Source organism: Musca autumnalis, unplaced genomic scaffold, assembly GCF_047663935.1.
Source record: "Musca autumnalis isolate F117 unplaced genomic scaffold, ASM4766393v1 scaffold_4, whole genome shotgun sequence".
Taxonomy (NCBI): Eukaryota; Metazoa; Arthropoda; class Insecta; order Diptera; family Muscidae; genus Musca; species Musca autumnalis.
The window spans coordinates 23,538,581-23,561,529 of NW_027411977.1; the positions used below are offsets into that span (position 1 = coordinate 23,538,581).

General features: G+C 33.5%; 1 protein-coding gene across 2 annotated transcripts in view; it reads right to left on the bottom strand.

The window, feature by feature from the left end:
• LOC141403572 (myrosinase 1) overlaps positions 1-22,949 on the bottom strand; it is a 94,893-nt gene that overhangs the window by 14,113 nt on the left and 57,831 nt on the right. For both annotated transcript variants that reach the window (XM_073986176.1, XM_073986175.1), the window contains exon 2: positions 21,821-22,019. In XM_073986176.1, the coding sequence (XP_073842277.1) occupies positions 21,821-21,892 (72 nt within the window). In that variant the 5' untranslated portion in view covers positions 21,893-22,019. The remainder of the gene's footprint in view (positions 1-21,820; positions 22,020-22,949) is intronic.

Consider the following 22,949-nt stretch of genomic DNA (forward strand, 5'->3'; position numbering starts at 1 on the left):
AAAATACCACGGTTATAAAAAAATATTCTTAAAAACTTCACGCTTATGAAAAAAATTATATTATTATATTTACAAAATAATATATAAAAATTATAAAAAATATTTTTAAATTCTCTTTAAAAACTTCATATTTAAAAATTATGAACAAAATAAATATTTTTAAAAATAGTCTTTGAAATCTTCTCGCTTATAGAATATATTAAAAAAAATCAAAAAATAATTATGAAAAAATATTTTTGAAAATGCTATTTTAAACTCCACGCTTATAAAAAAATATTTATTTTTTTAATATTCTATAAAAACTCTCCGCTTACGAAAAAAAACTAAAAAAATAATATTTAAAAATTATTAAAAAAAATACTTTTTTAAAAATTCCACGCTTAAAAATATTGCAAAACTTATATTTAAAAATTACTACTTACTTACTTTACTGGCCCATTGCAGAAAATTTGTTCCATAGGCCGAACTAAGAAAAGATCTCAATTTCTCTATTTCTATTTGTTGCTTCGCACTCTGGAATACCGCGCCTTTTCATCTTATCATCCACTTGTTTGCGCCATCTATTCCTTGGCCTGCCAATTCTGCGTGCACCGCCAGCGGTCCGTATTTATACGCCTTTTTAGCGGGTTCATCATCGCTCATTCTTATTATATGGGCTAGCCAACGCAATCGCTGCATCTCAATACGTTTAACTATATTGATGTCGTTGTATAGCAGATACAGCTCGTGGTTCATGCGACGTCGATATTCACCGTCAACGCAGATTGGTCCGTAGATCTTTCGAAGAATTTTTCACTCAAACACACCAAGCACTGCCATGTCTGCTTGCGCAAGTACCCAGGCTTCGGAGCCATACATCAGCACGGGTAGTATCAGTGTTTTGTAGAGCGTTATTTTTATTTGACGAGATGTGGCTTTGTTTTTGAACGGCTTACTTAACCCAAGGTAGCATATGTTGGCCAATATAATTCTTCTTTTTATTTCACTACTAATGTCGTTTGTTGTGTTTACGGAGGTGCCGAGGTAGACGAAGTCTTTTACTACCTCAATATTATAGGAACCAACTTCCACAGTCGGTCCGAGCTCAATAGACGCATTGCGCGTCGACACCATCAACTTGGTCTTCTCACCGTTTACCGCCAGACCCACTTTAGCAGATTCTCCTTCGACCTTCATAAAGGTATCAGTTATTTCTTTTACTGATCGGCCTTTGATGTCTATATCATCGGCATTAGCAAGTAACATGTGGCTATTGGTGTATATTGTGCCACTTCTTTTGACGTTTGCCTCTCGTAAAACCTTTTCCAGCAGGATGTTGAAGAGATCACACGAAAGGATGTCTCCTTGTTTGAAACCTCTTTTGGCACCAAACTCTTCGGAGAGGTTCTTTCCTATTTTAACTGAGGACCTCGTGACAGTTAAAGTCATTTTACAAAGCCGGATGAGCTTTGAGGGGATACCAAATTCAGACATGGTTTGGAATACCTTTAAAACGCAGCGGGCTGTCGAAGGCTGCTTTATAATCGACAAAAAGGTGGTAGGTGTCGATCTGCATTTCTTGGGTCTTCTCCAGGATTTGCCGCAGGGTAAATATCTGGTCAATGGTGGACTTGCCAGGTCTAAAGCCGCATTGCTATGGTGCAATTATCTCGTTGACCATAGTCTTTAGTCGTTCGCATAATATCCCTGACACGATCGTGTAGAGCATACAGTTTTATCTCCCTTCTTGTGGACTGGACCCAGGACACTCAGGTTCCAATCGTCGGGTACGCGTTCTTCCTGCCAGATGGTGCTAACTAGCTGATGCATACACCTTATCAGCGCGTCGTCTCCGGTTTTAAACAGCTCGGCTGGTAAGCCATCGGCTCCTGCTGCTTTATTATTCTTCAGCCGGTTGATTGCTGTTTTTGCCTCATCTTGGCCGGGCGGTATACATTCTATACCATCTTCTGGGACTGGATCTGTGGTATCATCGTCTTCGCTACTATTGGATACCAGCAGATTGGAGAAATGTTCCTTCCATATCCTGAGCACGCTATCTGTATCTGTTACCAGATTACCTTGCTGGTCTCTACAGGAGGATGTGCCTGTACCAAAGCCATCTGTTTGATGTTTCACTCTTTGGTAGAATTTTCGGACTTCATTCTGGCTCCTGTACATCTCGATTTTTTCACACTCCCGCTTTTCCATTTCTCTCTTTTTCTTGCGGAAAAGACGTTTCTCTTCTCTCCGTTTCTCCCGATATCTCTCTCGCGCGCTACGCGTTGCTACTGATTGCAAAGTAGCTCTATATGCCGCATTTTTCTCTTCGGTAGCAGCACGACACTCCTGGTCATACCATGGATTCCTTAGTGGAGGTATCTGGTATCCAAGTACTGATTTTGCGGCTGTTTGCATGGAGTGGGCAATGTTTCGCCATTGTCCTGATATGTTATCGGGACGAGGGGTGCTTTGATTAAGCATATGGGCCAGTTGAGTGGAATATGCTGTGGCTATCTGTTGTGATTGCAGCTTACCGATTTCCAACTTCCGTGTTGTGTCTGTTCGCACTTTGTTTGCTACGTTTAATCTGGTACGTACCTTTGCTGCAACAAGGTAGTAGTCCGAGTCTATGTTTGGACCTCGGAACGATCGTACATCCAACACGCTTGATGCATGTCTTCCATCTATCACAACGTGATCAATTTGATTTCTTGTTCTTTGATCTGGCGACAGCCAGGTGCCCTTATGAATATCGAGATGCTTAGATCTGGTACTGCTAACTACCATGTTTCTTGCAGCTGCAAAGTCTATCAGCCTCATACCATTGTCAGATGTTTCACTGTGGAGGATGAATTTCCCGACTGTTGGGCCAAAAATATTCTCCTTTCCAATTTTGGCATTAAAATCGCCTAGAATGATTTTAATGTCATGGGCAGGGCAACGGTCATATGTTTCTTCTAAGCACTCGTAAAATATATCTTTGGTCTGTTCGTCCTTTTCTTCAGTGGGAGCATGAGCGCAAATAAAGCTGATGTTGAAGAATTTAGCTTTTATTCGAATTGCAGCAAGTCTTTCATTCACTGGGGTGAAGCTGGATACCAGATGTTTTAGTCTCCGACTAACTACGAATCCGCAACCAGTGCGTCACCTTTAGGTGTTGTTGTGACGCCTTTCCCAGTCCATCGTATTTCCTGTATGGCAGTTATATCGGCCTTGTACTTTTCAAGTACGTCTGCCAATGCGAAGACTCACCTTCTCTATAAAGAGTGCGAACATTCCAGGTGCAGATTCGCAGATCATGGTCCTTAAAACGTTTGCGGGGTTCGTCTAAAACTCCACGTTTATGAAAAAAGTATTTAAAAAAAATATTCTTTAAAACTCAACATTTATGAAAAAAGTATTTAAAAATATTCTTTAAAGGTCCACGCTTATGAAAAAAATATTTAAATATAAAAAATATTATTTATTTTATTTATTTAAATATGTATTACAATTAAAAATTATAATAAACTTATAGTCAAAAGCACTAGCGACTACTGCTATCGGCTTAAAAAATATTAAAATATAATGAAAAATAAGTATTTTAAAAAGTACGTATATGAAAAAATTGTTAAAAGAAACAATTCTTTAAAACTCCACGCTTATGAAAAAAAAACTAAAAACAATACTTCTTTAACATCTCCACACCTTTAAAATATATTAAAAAATAAAATTTAAAAATTATGAAAAAAAATAAATATAAAAATAACCTTACGAAAAAATTATTAATAAAACATTCTTTAAAACTCGACGCTTATGAAAAAAATATTTTATAAAAGCTTCACGCTTATAAAAATTTTTTCAAAATTATGAAAAATAAATTTTTAAAAAATGTTCTTTAAAAACTGCACGCTTATAAAAACAATAATAAATATTTAAAAAAATAGAAAAAAAATATGAAAAAAATATTTTTATAAATATTCTTTAAAAACTCCACGTCTATAATAAAATAATAAAAATTATATTTAAAAACTATGAAGAAATATTTGAAAAGGTATTCTTTAAAATTTCATGCTTGTGAAAAAATATTTAAAAAATATTCTTTAAAATCTCCACGCTTATAAAATATATTAAAAAATAATATTTCAAAATTATGAAAAATAAGTATTTTAAAAAATATTCTTTAAAATCTCTCCGTTAAAAAATAATATTTAGAAATTATGAAAAAAGTATTTTAAAAATATTCTTTAAAACTCCGTGCATATAAAAAAATATTCTAAAAACCCCATGGTTATATAAAATATTAAATATTAATTTTTAAAAATTATGAAAAACTAAATATTTTAAAAAAAATGTTCTTAAAAAACTCCAGGCTTATACAAATTATTAAAAAAATATATTTAAAAATTTAAAAAACAATATTTTAAAAACTATTCTTTAAAACTCCGCGCTTATGAAAACATAATCTTTAAAAACTTCACGACTATGAAAGTAAAACGTATTTGAAGAAATATTTATTAAAATCTTCACACATATTAAAAAAAAAACTTCTTTTAAAATTCCACGCTTATGAGAAAGTATTTAAAAAATATTCTTCAAAAACTTCACGATTATAAAAATAAAAAAAATATTAGAAAAATATTAAAAAATCTTCTTAAAAAATTTTTCAATTGAGACTGTGATAGTAGGTCAAAAATACATATGTTCATTGTATTGTATGTATATTGTACTGTATGTATGTTGTTGGCGCTAAAAATCCTCTAAATATGCATTCATTTATTCAAGGGAAATTTTCAAATCTGGTTAATGTTTTGATTTCCTTGATTTAATTGTATTCTTCGTCATGGTCGGTCATTAGAAATATGTAGCTGTATATTTATTTGCTTCAATAACTAATTCAGATTGCTATAAATGTTTCAATAATTAAATCAAGCCAGTCTGGTCTGAGTGATCCGTCGGTCACTCACTCACTCAACATTCCTACAACAACTTCCACTATGCAAATACTCGTAGTTTTGTGTGGAAATTAGAAGTGCGAATATGACATATGTGTGTTCGTTCTATCCATCCAACAACCCAACAAAAAATATGCAATTTTAAAAATCTTATTGAATTATGACGTTTCTGTGGATACAATAAACTTGTTAATGGAGGTCATTACAAAGCTTTGTTTTGTTTAGTTCGCCTTTTTTGCATTTTCCACATTGTGCTTCTTTTTTCAAAAAAAAATAATAATCAGCAACAAATCAAGTTTATTGAAACACCAATCGGAATTTAGTTAGAGTCATTTTTCACCATTTAAACACGTTAAGTGCCAACATCTGTCAAATAATCTACATTGTCAGTGGTGGTCGGCGGTCGTCTGTTCATTCAAATAATGTTCAGTCTCCATCTCCCCCATTCTCTGTTTACAACGTGTTTATGAATTAGTTAAACGACTGCTGATTCGCCCAATTGACCTTATCGTATATAATTAAGATGCATTAGATTCGAGCTAAAAAGTATTCGTCACGTTTCTTTTGGTTTCTATAAAGCCGGCTTTTTATTTAATCTGACTGAGCATGACCAGTTATTGATTCTATAATTAACTACTTTCTAATTAAGCGTTCCGTTCTAGTTATTAATTTTAAAAAATCCTACACCTGAGCAGATTATAGAGGCGCGGCGAAATTGCTGGTAGCTCAGAAATGTTTATATGATTTATGCAATTTCCTCCGAGAAGCTGATTACCGCGATAATTTGTAAGTTACTCCGTACGTTTTATAACGCTCTTAAGTGTCTAAGGGTAATGTCATAATATGGTCTATATGACGCTTACTTTTATTACTTACTGTTTATGTTAAACCTGAGCGCGTGGCAAGATAAATATCTATGTTCTGTTCTGTCTGTCTTGTTTTTACAAGATAACACCGACAATTGTTTTGCGAATACAACAAAAACAACTAACGTCGGATGATGTTAATCTGTTTGACTTCTGTTAATTTTGCAGCGATTTGTCAGTAGCAAGCAATTTGTGCAAAACATGATTGAAATCAAAGACATTAGGGTAACCACTAAGCGTGGATTTTAACCGTGTATTTTTAAACAATATTTTTGCCTCCACTATCACCGCCATCCGAGTCATAGGCGTGTTTTTTTAACAAAATTTTTGCCTCCACCATCCGAGCCATAGGCGTGGATTTTTTAAACAATATTTTTGCCTCCACCATCCGAGCCATAGTCGTGGATTTTTTAAACAATATTTTTGCCTCCATCCACTATCAGCGACCATAAGCGTGGATTTTTTAAAAAATATTTTTTCCTCCCTCCTATAAGCGTGGATTTTTTAAAAAATATTTTTGCCTCCCTCCTATAAGCGTGGATTTTTTAAAAAAAAATATTTTTGCCTCCCTCCTATAAGCGTGGATTTTTAAAAAAAAAAAATATTTTTGCCTCCCTCCTATAAGCGTGGTTTTTTTTTAAATATTTTTGCCTCCCTCCTCTAAGCGTGGTTTTTTTTAAATATTTCTGCCTCCCTCCTCTAAGCGTGGTTTTTTTAAATATTTTTGCCTCCCTCCTATAAGCGTGGATTTTTTAAAAAATATTTTTGCCACTCTCCTATAAGCGTGGATTTTTTAAAAAATATTTTTCCTCCCTCCTATAAGCGTGGATTTTTTAAAAAATATTTTTGCCTCCCTCCTCTAAGCGTGGATTTTTAAAAAAAATATTTTTGCCTCCCTCCTCTAAGCGTGGATTTTTTAAAAAATATTTTTGCCTCCCTCTCTAAGCGTGGATTTTTTAAAAAATATTTTTGCCTCCCTCCTCTATGCGTGGATTTTTTAAAAAATATTTTTGCCTCCCTCCTCTAAGCGTGGATTTTTTAAAAAATATTTTTGCCTCCCTCCTCTAAGCGTGGATTTTTTAAAAAATATTTTTGCCTCCCTCCTCTAAGCGTGGATTTTTTAAAAAATATTTTTGCCTCCCTCCTCTAAGCGTGGATTTTTTAAAAAATATTTTTGCCTCCCTCCTCTAAGCGTGGATTTTTTAAAAAATATTTTTGCCTCCCTCCTCTAAGCGTGGATTTTTTAAAAAATATTTTTGCCTCCCTCCTCTAAGCGTGGATTTTTTAAAAAATATTTTTCCTCCCTCCTATAAGCGTGGATTTTTTAAAAAATATTTTTTCCTCCCTCCTATAAGCGTGGATTTTTTAAAAAATATTTTTGCCTCCCTCCTATAAGCGTGGATTTTTTAAAAAATAGTTTTCCTCCCTCCTATAAGCGTGGATTTTTTAAAAAATATTTTTTCCTCCCTCCTATAAGCGTGGATTTTTTAAAAAATATTTTTGCCTCCCTCCTATAAGCGTGGATTTTTAAAAAAAAAATATTTTTGCCTCCCTCCTATAAGCGTGGTTTTTTTTAAATATTTTTGCCTCCCTCCTCTAAGCGTGGTTTTTTTAAATATTTCTGCCTCCCTCCTCTAAGCGTGGTTTTTTTAAATATTTTTGCCTCCCTCCTATAAGCGTGGATTTTTTAAAAAATATTTTTGCCACTCTCCTATAAGCGTGGATTTTTTTTATTTTTGCCTCCCTCCTCTAAGCGTGGATTTTTAAAAAAAATATTTTTGCCTCCCTCCTCTAAGCGTGGATTTTTTAAAAAATATTTTTGCCTCCCTCCTCTATGCGTGGATTTTTTAAAAAATATTTTTGCCTCCCTCCTCTAAGCGTGGATTTTTTAAAAAATATTTTTGCCTCCCTCCTCTAAGCGTGGATTTTTTAAAAAATATTTTTGCCTCCCTCCTCTAAGCGTGGATTTTTTAAAAAATATTTTTGCCTCCCTCCTCTAAGCGTGGATTTTTAAAAAATATTTTTGCCTCCCTCCTCTAAGCGTGGATTTTTTAAAAAATATTTTTGCCTCCCTCCTCTAAGCGTGGATTTTTTAAAAAATATTTTTGCCTCCCTCCTCTAAGCGTGGATTTTTTAAAAAATATTTTTGCCTCCCTCCTCTAAGCGTGGATTTTTTAAAAAATATTTTTGCCTCCCTCCTCTAAGCGTGGATTTTTTAAAAAATATTTTTGCCTAACTCCTCTAAGCGTGGATTTTTTAAACAATATTTTTGCCTAACTCCTCTAAGCGTGGATTTTTTAAACAATATTTTTGCCTAACTCCTCTAAGCGTGGATTTTTTAAACAATATTTTTGCCTAACTCCTCTAAGCGTGGATTTTTTAAACAATATTTTTGCCTAACTCCTCTAAGCGTGGATTTTTTAAACAATATTTTTGCCTAACTCCTCTAAGCGTGGATTTTTTAAACAATATTTTTGCCTAACTCCTCTAAGCGTGGATTTTTTAAACAATATTTTTGCCTAACTCCTCTAAGCGTGGATTTTTTAAACAATATTTTTGCCTAACTCCTCTAAGCGTGGATTTTTTAAACAATATTTTTGCCTAACTCCTCTAAGCGTGGATTTTTTAAACAATATTTTTGCCTAACTCCTCTAAGCGTGGATTTTTTAAACAATATTTTTGTCTCCCTCCACTATCAGTGACCATAAGTGTGGATTTTTTAAACAATATTTTTGCCTCCCTCCTATAAGCGTGGATTTTTAAAAAAAAAATATTTTTGCCTCCCTCCTATAAGCGTGGTTTTTTTTAAATATTTTTGCCTCCCTCCTCTAAGCGTGGTTTTTTTTAAATATTTCTGCCTCCCTCCTCTAAGCGTGGTTTTTTTAAATATTTTTGCCTCCCTCCTATAAGCGTGGATTTTTTAAAAAATATTTTTGCCACTCTCCTATAAGCGTGGATTTTTTTTATTTCTGCCTCCCTCCTCTAAGCGTGGATTTTTAAAAAAAATATTTTTGCCTCCCTCCTCTAAGCGTGGATTTTTTAAAAAATATTTTTGCCTCCCTCCTCTATGCGTGGATTTTTTAAAAAATATTTTTGCCTCCCTCCTCTAAGCGTGGATTTTTTAAAAAATATTTTTGCCTCCCTCCTCTAAGCGTGGATTTTTTAAAAAATATTTTTGCCTCCCTCCTCTAAGCGTGGATTTTTTAAAAAATATTTTTGCCTCCCTCCTCTAAGCGTGGATTTTTTAAAAAATATTTTTGCCTCCCTCCTCTAAGCGTGGATTTTTTAAAAAATATTTTTGCCTCCCTCCTCTAAGCGTGGATTTTTTAAAAAATATTTTTGCCTCCCTCCTCTAAGCGTGGATTTTTTAAAAAATATTTTTGCCTCCCTCCTCTAAGCGTGGATTTTTTAAACAATATTTTTGCCTAACTCCTCTAAGCGTGGATTTTTTAAACAATATTTTTGCCTAACTCCTCTAAGCGTGGATTTTTTAAACAATATTTTTGCCTAACTCCTCTAAGCGTGGATTTTTTAAACAATATTTTTGCCTAACTCCTCTAAGCGTGGATTTTTTAAACAATATTATTGCCTAACTCCTCTAAGCGTGGATTTTTTAAACAATATTTTTGCCTAACTCCTCTAAGCGTGGATTTTTTAAACAATATTTTTGCCTAACTCCTCTAAGCGTGGATTTTTTAAACAATATTTTTGTCTCCCTCCACTATCAGTGACCATAAGTGTGGATTTTTTAAACAATATTTTTGCCTAACTCCTCTAAGCGTGGATTTTTTAAACAATATTTTTGTCTCCCTCCACTATCAGTGACCATAAGTGTGGATTTTTTAAACAATATTTTTGCCTAACTCCTCTAAGCGTGGATTTTTTAAACAATATTTTTGTCTCCCTCCACTATCAGTGACCATAAGTGTGGATTTTTTAAACAATATTTTTGCCTAACTCCTCTAAGCGTGGATTTTTTAAACAATATTTTTGTCTCCCTCCACTATCAGTGACCATAAGTGTGGATTTTTTAAACAATATTTTTGTCTCCCTCCACTATCAGTGACCATAAGTGTGGATTTTTTAAACAATATTTTTGCCTAACTCCTCTAAGCGTGGATTTTTTAAACAATATTTTTGTCTCCCTCCACTATCAGTGACCATAAGTGTGGATTTTTTAAACAATATTTTTGCCTAACTCCTCTAAGCGTGGATTTTTTAAACAATATTTTTGTCTCCCTCCACTATCAGTGACCATAAGTGTGGATTTTTTAAACAATATTTTTGCCTAACTCCTCTAAGCGTGGATTTTTTAAACAATATTTTTGTCTCCCTCCACTATCAGTGACCATAAGTGTGGATTTTTTAAACAATATTTTTGCCTAACTCCTCTAAGCGTGGATTTTTTAAACAATATTTTTGTCTCCCTCCACTATCAGTGACCATAAGTGTGGATTTTTTAAACAATATTTTTGCCTAACTCCTCTAAGCGTGGATTTTTTAAACAATATTTTTGTCTCCCTCCACTATCAGTGACCATAAGTGTGGATTTTTTAAACAATATTTTTGCCTAACTCCTCTAAGCGTGGATTTTTTAAACAATATTTTTGTCTCCCTCCACTATCAGTGACCATAAGTGTGGATTTTTTAAACAATATTTTTGCCTAACTCCTCTAAGCGTGGATTTTTTTAAACAATATTTTTGCCTAACTCCTCTAAGCGTGGATTTTTAAACAATATTTTTGCCTAACTCCTCTAAGCGTGGATTTTTTAAACAATATTTTTGCCTAACTCCTCTAAGCGTGAATTTTTTAAACAATATTTTTGCCTAACTCCTCTAAGCGTGGATTTTTTAAACAATATTTTTGCCTAACTCCTCTAAGCGTGGATTTTTTAAACAATATTTTTGCCTAACTCCTCTAAGCGTGGATTTTTTAAACAATATTTTTGCCTAACTCCTCTAAGCGTGGATTTTTTAAACAATATTTTTGCCTAACTCCTCTAAGCGTGGATTTTTTAAACAATATTTTTGCCTAACTCCTCTAAGCGTGGATTTTTTAAACAATATTTTTGCCTAACTCCTCTAAGCGTGGATTTTTTAAACAATATTTTTGTCTCCCTCCACTATCAGTGACCATAAGTGTGGATTTTTTAAACAATATTTTTGCCTAACTCCTCTAAGCGTGGATTTTTTAAACAATATTTTTGTCTCCCTCCACTATCAGTGACCATAAGTGTGGATTTTTTAAACAATATTTTTGTCTCCCTCCACTATCAGTGACCATAAGTGTGGATTTTTTAAACAATATTTTTGCCTAACTCCTCTAAGCGTGGATTTTTTAAACAATATTTTTGTCTCCCTCCACTATCAGTGACCATAAGTGTGGATTTTTTAAACAATATTTTTGCCTAACTCCTCTAAGCGTGGATTTTTTAAACAATATTTTTGTCTCCCTCCACTATCAGTGACCATAAGTGTGGATTTTTTAAACAATATTTTTGCCTAACTCCTCTAAGCGTGGATTTTTTAAACAATATTTTTGCCTAACTCCTCTAAGCGTGGATTTTTTAAACAATATTTTTGCCTAACTCCTCTAAGCGTGGATTTTTTAAACAATATTTTTGCCTAACTCCTCTAAGCGTGGATTTTTTAAACAATATTTTTGTCTCCCTCCACTATCAGTGACCATAAGTGTGGATTTTTTAAACAATATTTTTGCCTAACTCCTCTAAGCGTGGATTTTTTAAACAATATTTTTGTCTCCCTCCACTATCAGTGACCATAAGTGTGGATTTTTTAAACAATATTTTTGTCTCCCTCCACTATCAGTGACCATAAGTGTGGATTTTTTAAACAATATTTTTGCCTAACTCCTCTAAGCGTGGATTTTTTAAACAATATTTTTGTCTCCCTCCACTATCAGTGACCATAAGTGTGGATTTTTTAAACAATATTTTTGCCTAACTCCTCTAAGCGTGGATTTTTTAAACAATATTTTTGTCTCCCTCCACTATCAGTGACCATAAGTGTGGATTTTTTAAACAATATTTTTGCCTAACTCCTCTAAGCGTGGATTTTTTAAACAATATTTTTGTCTCCCTCCACTATCAGTGACCATAAGTGTGGATTTTTTAAACAATATTTTTGCCTAACTCCTCTAAGCGTGGATTTTTTAAACAATATTTTTGTCTCCCTCCACTATCAGTGACCATAAGTGTGGATTTTTTAAACAATATTTTTGCCTAACTCCTCTAAGCGTGGATTTTTTAAACAATATTTTTGTCTCCCTCCACTATCAGTGACCATAAGTGTGGATTTTTTAAACAATATTTTTGCCTAACTCCTCTAAGCGTGGATTTTTTAAACAATATTTTTGTCTCCCTCCACTATCAGTGACCATAAGTGTGGATTTTTTAAACAATATTTTTGCCTAACTCCTCTAAGCGTGGATTTTTTTAAACAATATTTTTGCCTAACTCCTCTAAGCGTGGATTTTTAAACAATATTTTTGCCTAACTCCTCTAAGCGTGGATTTTTTAAACAATATTTTTGCCTAACTCCTCTAAGCGTGGATTTTTTAAACAATATTTTTGCCTAACTCCTCTAAGCGTGAATTTTTTAAACAATATTTTTGCCTAACTCCTCTAAGCGTGGATTTTTTAAACAATATTTTTGTCTCCCTCCACTATCAGTGGCCATAAGTGTGGATTTTTTAAACAATATTTTTGCCTAACTCCTCTAAGCGTGGATTTTTTAAACAATATTTTTGTCTCCCTCCACTATCAGTGACCATAAGTGTGGATTTTTTAAACAATATTTTTGCCTAACTCCTCTAAGCGTGGATTTTTTAAACAATATTTTTGTCTCCCTCCACTATCAGTGACCATAAGTGTGGATTTTTAAACAATATTTTTGCCTAACTCCTCTAAGCGTGGATTTTTTAAACAATATTTTTGCCTAACTCCTCTAAGCGTGGATTTTTTAAACAATATTTTTGCCTAACTCCTCTAAGCGTGGATTTTTTAAACAATATTTTTGCCTAACTCCTCTAAGCGTGGATTTTTTAAACAATATTTTTGCCTAACTCCTCTAAGCGTGGATTTTTTAAACAATATTTTTGCCTAACTCCTCTAAGCGTGGATTTTTTAAACAATATTTTTGCCTAACTCCTCTAAGCGTGGATTTTTTAAACAATATTTTTGCCTAACTCCTCTAAGCGTGGATTTTTTAAACAATATTTTTGCCTAACTCCTCTAAGCGTGGATTTTTTAAACAATATTTTTGCCTAACTCCTCTAAGCGTGGATTTTTTAAACAATATTTTTGCCTAACTCCTCTAAGCGTGGATTTTTTAAACAATATTTTTGCCTAACTCCTCTAAGCGTGGATTTTTTAAACAATATTTTTGCCTAACTCCTCTAAGCGTGGATTTTTTAAACAATATTTTTGCCTAACTCCTCTAAGCGTGGATTTTTTAAACAATATTTTTGCCTAACTCCTCTAAGCGTGGATTTTTTAAACAATATTTTTGCCTAACTCCTCTAAGCGTGGATTTTTTAAACAATATTTTTGCCTAACTCCTCTAAGCGTGGATTTTTTAAACAATATTTTTGCCTAACTCCTCTAAGCGTGGATTTTTTAAACAATATTTTTGCCTAACTCCTCTAAGCGTGGATTTTTTAAACAATATTTTTGCCTAACTCCACTATCAGTGACCATAAGCGTGGATTTTTTAAAAAAATATTTTTGCATCCCTCCTCTAAGCGTGGATTTTTTAAAAAATATTTTTGCATTCCTCCTCTAAGCGTGGATTTTTTAAAAAATATTTTTGCATCCCTCCTCTAAGCGTGGATTTTTTAAAAAATATTTTTGCATCCCTCCTCTAAGCTTGGATTTTTTAAAAAATATTTTTGCATCCCTCCTCTAAGCGTGGATTTTTTAAAAAATATTTTTGCATCCCTCCTCTAAGCGTGGATTTTTTAAAAAATATTTTTGCATCCCTCCTCTAAGCGTGGATTTTTTAAAAAATAGTTTTGCCTCCCTCCTCTAAGCGTGGATTTTTTAAAAAATATTTTTGCATCCCTCCTCTAAGCGTGGATTTTTTAAAAAATATTTTTGCCTCCCTCATCTAAGCGTGGATTTTTTAAAAAATATTTTTGCCTCCCTCCTCTAAGCGTGGATTTTTTAAAAAATATTTTTGCCTCCCTCCTCTAAGCGTGGATTTTTTAAAAAATATTTTTGCCTCCCTCCTCTAAGCGTGGATTTTTTAAAAAATATTTTTGCCTCCCTCCTATAAGCGTGGATTTTTTAAAAAATATTTTTGCCTCCCTCCTCTAAGCGTGGATTTTTTAAAAAATATTTTTGCCTCCCTCCTCTAAGCGTGGATTTTTTAAAAAATATTTTTGCCTCCCTCCTCTAAGCGTGGATTTTTTAAACAATATTTTTGCCTAACTCCTCTAAGCGTGGATTTTTTAAACAATATTTTTGCCTAACTCCTCTAAGCGTGGATTTTTTAAACAATATTTTTGCCTAACTCCTCTAAGCGTGGATTTTTTAAACAATATTTTTGCCTAACTCCTCTAAGCGTGGATTTTTTAAACAATATTTTTGCCTAACTCCTCTAAGCGTGGATTTTTTAAACAATATTTTTGCCTAACTCCTCTAAGCGTGGATTTTTTAAACAATATTTTTGCCTAACTCCTCTAAGCGTGGATTTTTTAAACAATATTTTTGCCTAACTCCTCTAAGCGTGGATTTTTTAAACAATATTTTTGCCTAACTCCTCTAAGCGTGGATTTTTTAAACAATATTTTTGCCTAACTCCTCTAAGCGTGGATTTTTTAAACAATATTTTTGCCTAACTCCTCTAAGCGTGGATTTTTTAAACAATATTTTTGTCTCCCTCCACTATCAGTGACCATAAGTGTGGATTTTTTAAACAATATTTTTGCCTAACTCCTCTAAGCGTGGATTTTTTAAACAATATTTTTGTCTCCCTCCACTATCAGTGACCATAAGTGTGGATTTTTTAAACAATATTTTTGCCTAACTCCTCTAAGCGTGGATTTTTTAAACAATATTTTTGTCTCCCTCCACTATCAGTGACCATAAGTGTGGATTTTTTAAACAATATTTTTGTCTCCCTCCACTATCAGTGACCATAAGTGTGGATTTTTTAAACAATATTTTTGCCTAACTCCTCTAAGCGTGGATTTTTTAAACAATATTTTTGTCTCCCTCCACTATCAGTGACCATAAGTGTGGATTTTTTAAACAATATTTTTGCCTAACTCCTCTAAGCGTGGATTTTTTAAACAATATTTTTGTCTCCCTCCACTATCAGTGACCATAAGTGTGGATTTTTTAAACAATATTTTTGCCTAACTCCTCTAAGCGTGGATTTTTTAAACAATATTTTTGTCTCCCTCCACTATCAGTGACCATAAGTGTGGATTTTTTAAACAATATTTTTGCCTAACTCCTCTAAGCGTGGATTTTTTAAACAATATTTTTGTCTCCCTCCACTATCAGTGACCATAAGTGTGGATTTTTAAACAATATTTTTGTCTCCCTCCACTATCAGTGACCATAAGTGTGGATTTTTAAACAATATTTTTGCCTAACTCCTCTAAGCGTGGATTTTTTAAACAATATTTTTGCCTAACTCCTCTAAGCGTGAATTTTTTAAACAATATTTTTGCCTAACTCCTCTAAGCGTGGATTTTTTAAACAATATTTTTGCCTAACTCCTCTAAGCGTGGATTTTTTAAACAATATTTTTGTCTCCCTCCACTATCAGTGGCCATAAGTGTGGATTTTTTAAACAATATTTTTGCCTAACTCCTCTAAGCGTGGATTTTTTAAACAATATTTTTGTCTCCCTCCACTATCAGTGACCATAAGTGTGGATTTTTTAAACAATATTTTTGCCTAACTCCTCTAAGCGTGGATTTTTTAAACAATATTTTTGTCTCCCTCCACTATCAGTGACCATAAGTGTGGATTTTTAAACAATATTTTTGCCTAACTCCTCTAAGCGTGGATTTTTTAAACAATATTTTTCCTAACTCCTCTAAGCGTGGATTTTTTAAACAATATTTTTGCCTAACTCCTCTAAGCGTGGATTTTTTAAACAATATTTTTGCCTAACTCCTCTAAGCGTGGATTTTTTAAACAATATTTTTGCCTAACTCCTCTAAGCGTGGATTTTTTAAACAATATTTTTGCCTAACTCCTCTAAGCGTGGATTTTTTAAACAATATTTTTGCCTCCCTCCTCTATGCGTGGATTTTTTAAAAAATATTTTTGCCTCCCTCCTCTAAGCGTGGATTTTTTAAAAAATATTTTTGCCTCCCTCCTCTAAGCGTGGATTTTTTAAAAAATATTTTTGCCTCCCTCCTCTAAGCGTGGATTTTTTAAAAAATATTTTTGCCTCCCTCCTCTAAGCGTGGATTTTTTAAAAAATATTTTTGCCTCCCTCCTCTAAGCGTGGATTTTTTAAAAAATATTTTTGCCTCCCTCCTCTAAGCGTGGATTTTTTAAAAAATATTTTTGCCTCCCTCCTCTAAGCGTGGATTTTTTAAAAAATATTTTTGCCTCCCTCCTCTAAGCGTGGATTTTTTAAACAATATTTTTGCCTAACTCCTCTAAGCGTGGATTTTTTAAACAATATTTTTGCCTAACTCCTCTAAGCGTGGATTTTTTAAACAATATTTTTGCCTAACTCCTCTAAGCGTGGATTTTTTAAACAATATTTTTGCCTAACTCCTCTAAGCGTGGATTTTTTAAACAATATTTTTGCCTAACTCCTCTAAGCGTGGATTTTTTAAACAATATTTTTGCCTAACTCCTCTAAGCGTGGATTTTTTAAACAATATTTTTGCCTAACTCCTCTAAGCGTGGATTTTTTAAACAATATTTTTGCCTAACTCCTCTAAGCGTGGATTTTTTAAACAATATTTTTGCCTAACTCCTCTAAGCGTGGATTTTTTAAACAATATTTTTGCCTAACTCCTCTAAGCGTGGATTTTTTAAACAATATTTTTGCCTAACTCCTCTAAGCGTGGATTTTTTAAACAATATTTTTGCCTAACTCCTCTAAGCGTGGATTTTTTAAACAATATTTTTGCCTAACTCCTCTAAGCGTGGATTTTTTAAACAATATTTTTGTCTCCCTCCACTATCAGTGACCATAAGTGTGGATTTTTTAAACAATATTTTTGCCTAACTCCTCTAAGCGTGGATTTTTTAAACAATATTTTTGTCTCCCTCCACTATCAGTGACCATAAGTGTGGATTTTTTAAACAATATTTTTGCCTAACTCCTCTAAGCGTGGATTTTTTAAACAATATTTTTGTCTCCCTCCACTATCAGTGACCATAAGTGTGGATTTTTTAAACAATATTTTTGTCTCCCTCCACTATCAGTGACCATAAGTGTGGATTTTTTAAACAATATTTTTGCCTAACTCCTCTAAGCGTGGATTTTTTAAACAATATTTTTGTCTCCCTCCACTATCAGTGACCATAAGTGTGGATTTTTTAAACAATATTTTTGCCTAACTCCTCTAAGCGTGGATTTTTTAAACAATATTTTTGTCTCCCTCCACTATCAGTGACCATAAGTGTGGATTTTTTAAACAATATTTTTGCCTAACTCCTCTAAGCGTGGATTTTTTAAACAATATTTTTGTCTCCCTCCACTATCAGTGACCATAAGTGTGGATTTTTTAAACAATATTTTTGCCTAACTCCTCTAAGCGTGGATTTTTTAAACAATATTTTTGTCTCCCTCCACTATCAGTGACCATAAGTGTGGATTTTTTAAACAATATTTTTGCCTAACTCCTCTAAGCGTGGATTTTTTAAACAATATTTTTGTCTCCCTCCACTATCAGTGACCATAAGTGTGGATTTTTTAAACAATATTTTTGCCTAACTCCTCTAAGCGTGCATTTTTTTAAACAATATTTTTGCCTAACTCCTCTAAGCGTGGATTTTTAAAAAATATTTTTGCCTAACTCCTCTAAGCGTGGATTTTTTAAACAATATTTTTGCCTAACTCCTCTAAGCGTGAATTTTTTAAACAATATTTTTGCCTAACTCCTCTAAGCGTGGATTTTTTAAACAATATTTTTGCCTAACTCCTCTAAGCGTGGATTTTTTAAACAATATTTTTGTCTCCCTCCACTATCAGTGGCCATAAGTGTGGATTTTTTAAACAATATTTTTGCCTAACTCCTCTAAGCGTGGATTTTTTAAACAATATTTTTGTCTCCCTCCACTATCAGTGACCATAAGTGTGGATTTTTTAAACAATATTTTTGCCTAACTCCTCTAAGCGTGGATTTTTTAAACAATATTTTTGTCTCCCTCCACTATCAGTGACCATAAGTGTGGATTTTTAAACAATATTTTTGCCTAACTCCTCTAAGCGTGGATTTTTTAAACAATATTTTTGCCTAACTCCTCTAAGCGTGGATTTTTTAAACAATATTTTTGCCTAACTCCTCTAAGCGTGGATTTTTTAAACAATATTTTTGCCTAACTCCTCTAAGCGTGGATTTTTTAAACAATATTTTTGCCTAACTCCTCTAAGCGTGGATTTTTTAAACAATATTTTTGCCTAACTCCTCTAAGCGTGGATTTTTTAAACAATATTTTTGCCTAACTCCTCTAAGCGTGGATTTTTTAAACAATATTTTTGCCTAACTCCTCTAAGCGTGGATTTTTTAAACAATATTTTTGCCTAACTCCTCTAAGCGTGGATTTTTTAAACAATATTTTTGCCTAACTCCTCTAAGCGTGGATTTTTTAAACAATATTTTTGCCTAACTCCTCTAAGCGTGGATTTTTTAAACAATATTTTTGCCTAACTCCTCTAAGCGTGGATTTTTTAAACAATATTTTTGCCTAACTCCTCTAAGCGTGGATTTTTTAAACAATATTTTTGCCTAACTCCTCTAAGCGTGGATTTTTTAAACAATATTTTTGCCTAACTCCTCTAAGCGTGGATTTTTTAAACAATATTTTTGCCTAACTCCTCTAAGCGTGGATTTTTTAAACAATATTTTTGCCTAACTCCTCTAAGCGTGGATTTTTTAAACAATATTTTTGCCTAACTCCACTATCAGTGACCATAAGCGTGGATTTTTTAAAAAAATATTTTTGCATCCCTCCTCTAAGCGTGGATTTTTTAAAAAATATTTTTGCATTCCTCCTCTAAGCGTGGATTTTTTAAAAAATATTTTTGCATCCCTCCTCTAAGCGTGGATTTTTTAAAAAATATTTTTGCATTCCTCCTCTAAGCGTGGATTTTTTAAAAAATATTTTTGCATCCCTCCTCTAAGCGTGGATTTTTTAAAAAATATTTTTGCATCCCTCCTCTAAGCTTGGATTTTTTAAAAAATATTTTTGCATCCCTCCTCTAAGCGTGGATTTTTTAAAAAATATTTTTGCCTCCCTCTTCTAAGCGTGGATTTTTTAAAAAATATTTTTGCATCCCTCCTCTAAGCGTGGATTTTTTAAAAAATAGTTTTGCCTCCCTCTTCTAAGCGTGGATTTTTTAAAAAATATTTTTGCCTCCCTCTTCTAAGCGTGGATTTTTTAAAAAATAGTTTTGCCTCCCTCCTCTAAGCGTGGATTTTTTAAAAAATATTTTTGCCTCCCTCATCTAAGCGTGGATTTTTTAAAAAATATTTTTGCCTCCCTCCTCTAAGCGTGGATTTTTTAAAAAATATTTTTGCCTCCCTCCTCTAAGCGTGGATTTTTTAAAAAATATTTTTGCCTCCCTCCTCTAAGCGTGGATTTTTTAAAAAATATTTTTGCCTCCCTCCTCTAAGCGTGGATTTTTTAAAAAATATTTTTGCCTCCCTCCTCTAAGCGTGGATTTTTTAAAAAATATTTTTGCCTCCCTCCTCTAAGCGTGGATTTTTTAAAAAATATTTTTGCCTCCCTCCTCTAAGCGTGGATTTTTTAAAAAATATTTTTGCCTCCCTCCTCTAAGCGTGGATTTTTTAAAAAATATTTTTGCCTCCCTCCTCTAAGCGTGGATTTTTTAAAAAATATTTTTGCCTCCCTCCTCTAAGCGTGGATTTTTTAAAAAATATTTTTGCCTCCCTCCTCTAAGCGTGGATTTTTTAAAAAATATTTTTGCCTCCCTCCTCTAAGCGTGGATTTTTTAAAAAATATTTTTGCCTCCCTCCTCTAAGCGTGGATTTTTTAAAAAATATTTTTGCCTCCCTCCTCTAAGCGTGGATTTTTTAAAAAATATTTTTGCCTCCCTCCTCTAAGCGTGGATTTTTTAAAAAATATTTTTGCCTCCCTCCTCTAAGCGTGGATTTTTTAAAAAATATTTTTGCCTCCCTCCTCTAAGCGTGGATTTTTTAAAAAATATTTTTGCCTCCCTCCTCTGAGCGTGGATTTTTTAAAAAATATTTTTGCCTCCCTCCTCTAAGCGTGGATTTTTTAAAAAATATTTTTGCCTCCCTCCTCTAAGCGTGGATTTTTTAAAAAAATATTTTTGCCTCCCTCCTCTAAGCGTGGATTTTTTAAAAAATATTTTTGCCTCCCTCCTCTAAGCGTGGATTTTTTAAAAAATATTTTTGCCTCCCTCCTCTAAGCGTGGATTTTTTAAAAAATATTTTTGCCTCCCTTCTCTATGCGTGGATTTTTAAAAAAATATTTTTGCCTCCCTCCTCTAAGCGTGGATTTTTTAAAAAATATTTTTGCCTCCCTCCTCTGAGCGTGGATTTTTTAAAAAATATTTTTGCTTCCCTCCTCTAAGCGTGGATTTTTTAAAAAATATTTTTGCCTCCCTCCTCTAAGCGTGGATTTTTTAAAAAATATTTTTGCCTCCCTCCTCTAAGCGTGGATTTTTTAAAAAATATTTTTGCCTCCCTCCTCTAAGCGTGGATTTTTTAAAAAATATTTTTGCCTCCCTCCTCTAAGCGTGGATTTTTTAAAAAATATTTTTGCCTCCCTCCTCTAAGCGTGGATTTTTTAAAAAATATTTTTGCCTCCCTCCTCTAAGCGTGGATTTTTTAAAAAATATTTTTGCCTCCCTCCTCTATGCATGGATTTTTTAAAGAATATTTTTGCCTCCCTCTTCTAAGCGTGGATTTTTTAAAAAATATTTTTGCCTCCCTCTTCCCTGCGTGGATTTTTTAAAAAATATTTTTGCCTCCCTCTTCCATGCGTGGATTTTTTAAAAAATATTTTTGTCTCCACTATCAGTGACCATAAGAGTGGATTTTTTAAACAATATTTTTGCCTCCCTCCATTTTCAGTGACCATAATCATGGATTTTTTAAACAATGTTTTTGCCTCAACCTAATGTCCAACAACACCTAAAACACTACTTCATTCTCTTGCTTTCATTGCATTCAATTCAATTATGTTGTCACCCCAGCCAGGCAGCCACACTGACACCCGACATGATAGAATTCAACAATTAAACGATATGCTTAATTTAGATTAATTTAATCATAAATATTTTTGTGAACAATGCCATCGTGTTTGGTGGAAATTATTAACAAATACCTTTGAGTGTAACTAGATATGTATCTCCTTTTGTGTAACCTCCTTTCAAAGGAATTCTCCATCAATCCGTTGCTAGACAAACCTACCAACCAACATTGTTTGATAAGCTTCTGATTTACGGTTAATATAACAAGTTATTGTTTAATTATTTCGATTTGTTGTTATTGTTTCTCAAAATTAATTACATATCAATGACGACAACAACAACGACAGCAACAAGAATCAATTTGCATGCCAGCAGCACCACCACCTGCTAACTGGTTGGCAGCAGCAATAGCAGAAAAAAAAACATATTATTTTGAACACTAATAAATGGCAAAAAAATGACGAAATGGTGGCAAACTGCTAACTGCTGGTCAATGATTTTTTTCTTGGCTCTTTTTTCTAGCCTCAAAGACAAGTTCAATGCAAGTTTGTTTTGTTTCTTTGACTGATATTTTGTCATTTTCACTTGACATTTACAATTTTTTGTTTGGCGATTTTTAAGGCCATACTCACCTGATGATAACTGTCCGAACTTATATCGCCATTGGAGCGATCAGCAATCTTCTCCGGATGATTGTGGGTCATATAATCCCATATTGATTCACCCTTGTCATCAGCATTCCAACCGCCTTCTATTTGATATGACGATGACCCCACTCCCCAGAGGAAATCTTTGGGAAAATGACGAGGATTTAAGTCGAACGATGAGGTACTGTAAATGAGAAAAAAGAAGATGGAGAGTTATTACAAATGTGGGCATTTGAAAGATTCGTAGGATCAACAAAAGATCACAATAGTCCTCGATTTTGTAAACATTTTATAGAGCAACCAACAACAACAATATAGGGAATTTTTATTTTCAAGATCTTAGCAGTAAACTCAAAATAGCCACTGAAATAGCAAAAATTCCCACAAAGCTAAATTTTTGTGGAGAGCTAGGGCTTGTCATTAGAAGCAATGTCCTAAAAGTTCCCATTAATTCCATGTAAGCAAAAACAGTTATTTGGGGAGAGAAAAATTTAAGGATTTTTCTCTTGAAAAAAAGTATCAGTCGACATTGCCGACAGATCTATACCCTCAGCCTATGTAAATTGAAACATTAATCTACGAACAGGTCGAATGATTTTAGGGATTTTTGAGAATTTTGTGGCCGTTTTTGGACATTCTAGCTTGCCGACAAAATGTGGATTAGGATAAAAGTTCAGAAGTGTTGCGGAGGAGGTACTTAAACGAATCGATCGACATAGTCCATTATGGAAGTGGATCTTATTTTGGGAGTCATATATTTTCGATTGGGTGCCACCGTAGTGCAATGCAATGGGTTCGATTCCCAGGCCAGGCAACATCAACATTTGGGTGCCACCGTAGTGCAATGCAATGGGTTCGATTCCCAGGCCAGGCAACATCAACATTTTCAACGGTGGCACAATACCCCTCAGTAATGTTGGCGACATTTCCTGAGTATTTCAGCAATGTAAAACTTCTCTATAAAGTGGTGTCGCAAGACACGCCGTTCGGACTCGGCGATAAACAGTAAGTTCCATATCATTGAGCTAATATGAATCGGGGTGCACTCATTGATATGAGAGAAGTCTCCCTTGTCCCATCTGGGATGTTTGTGGAACAATTATTATATTTTTGA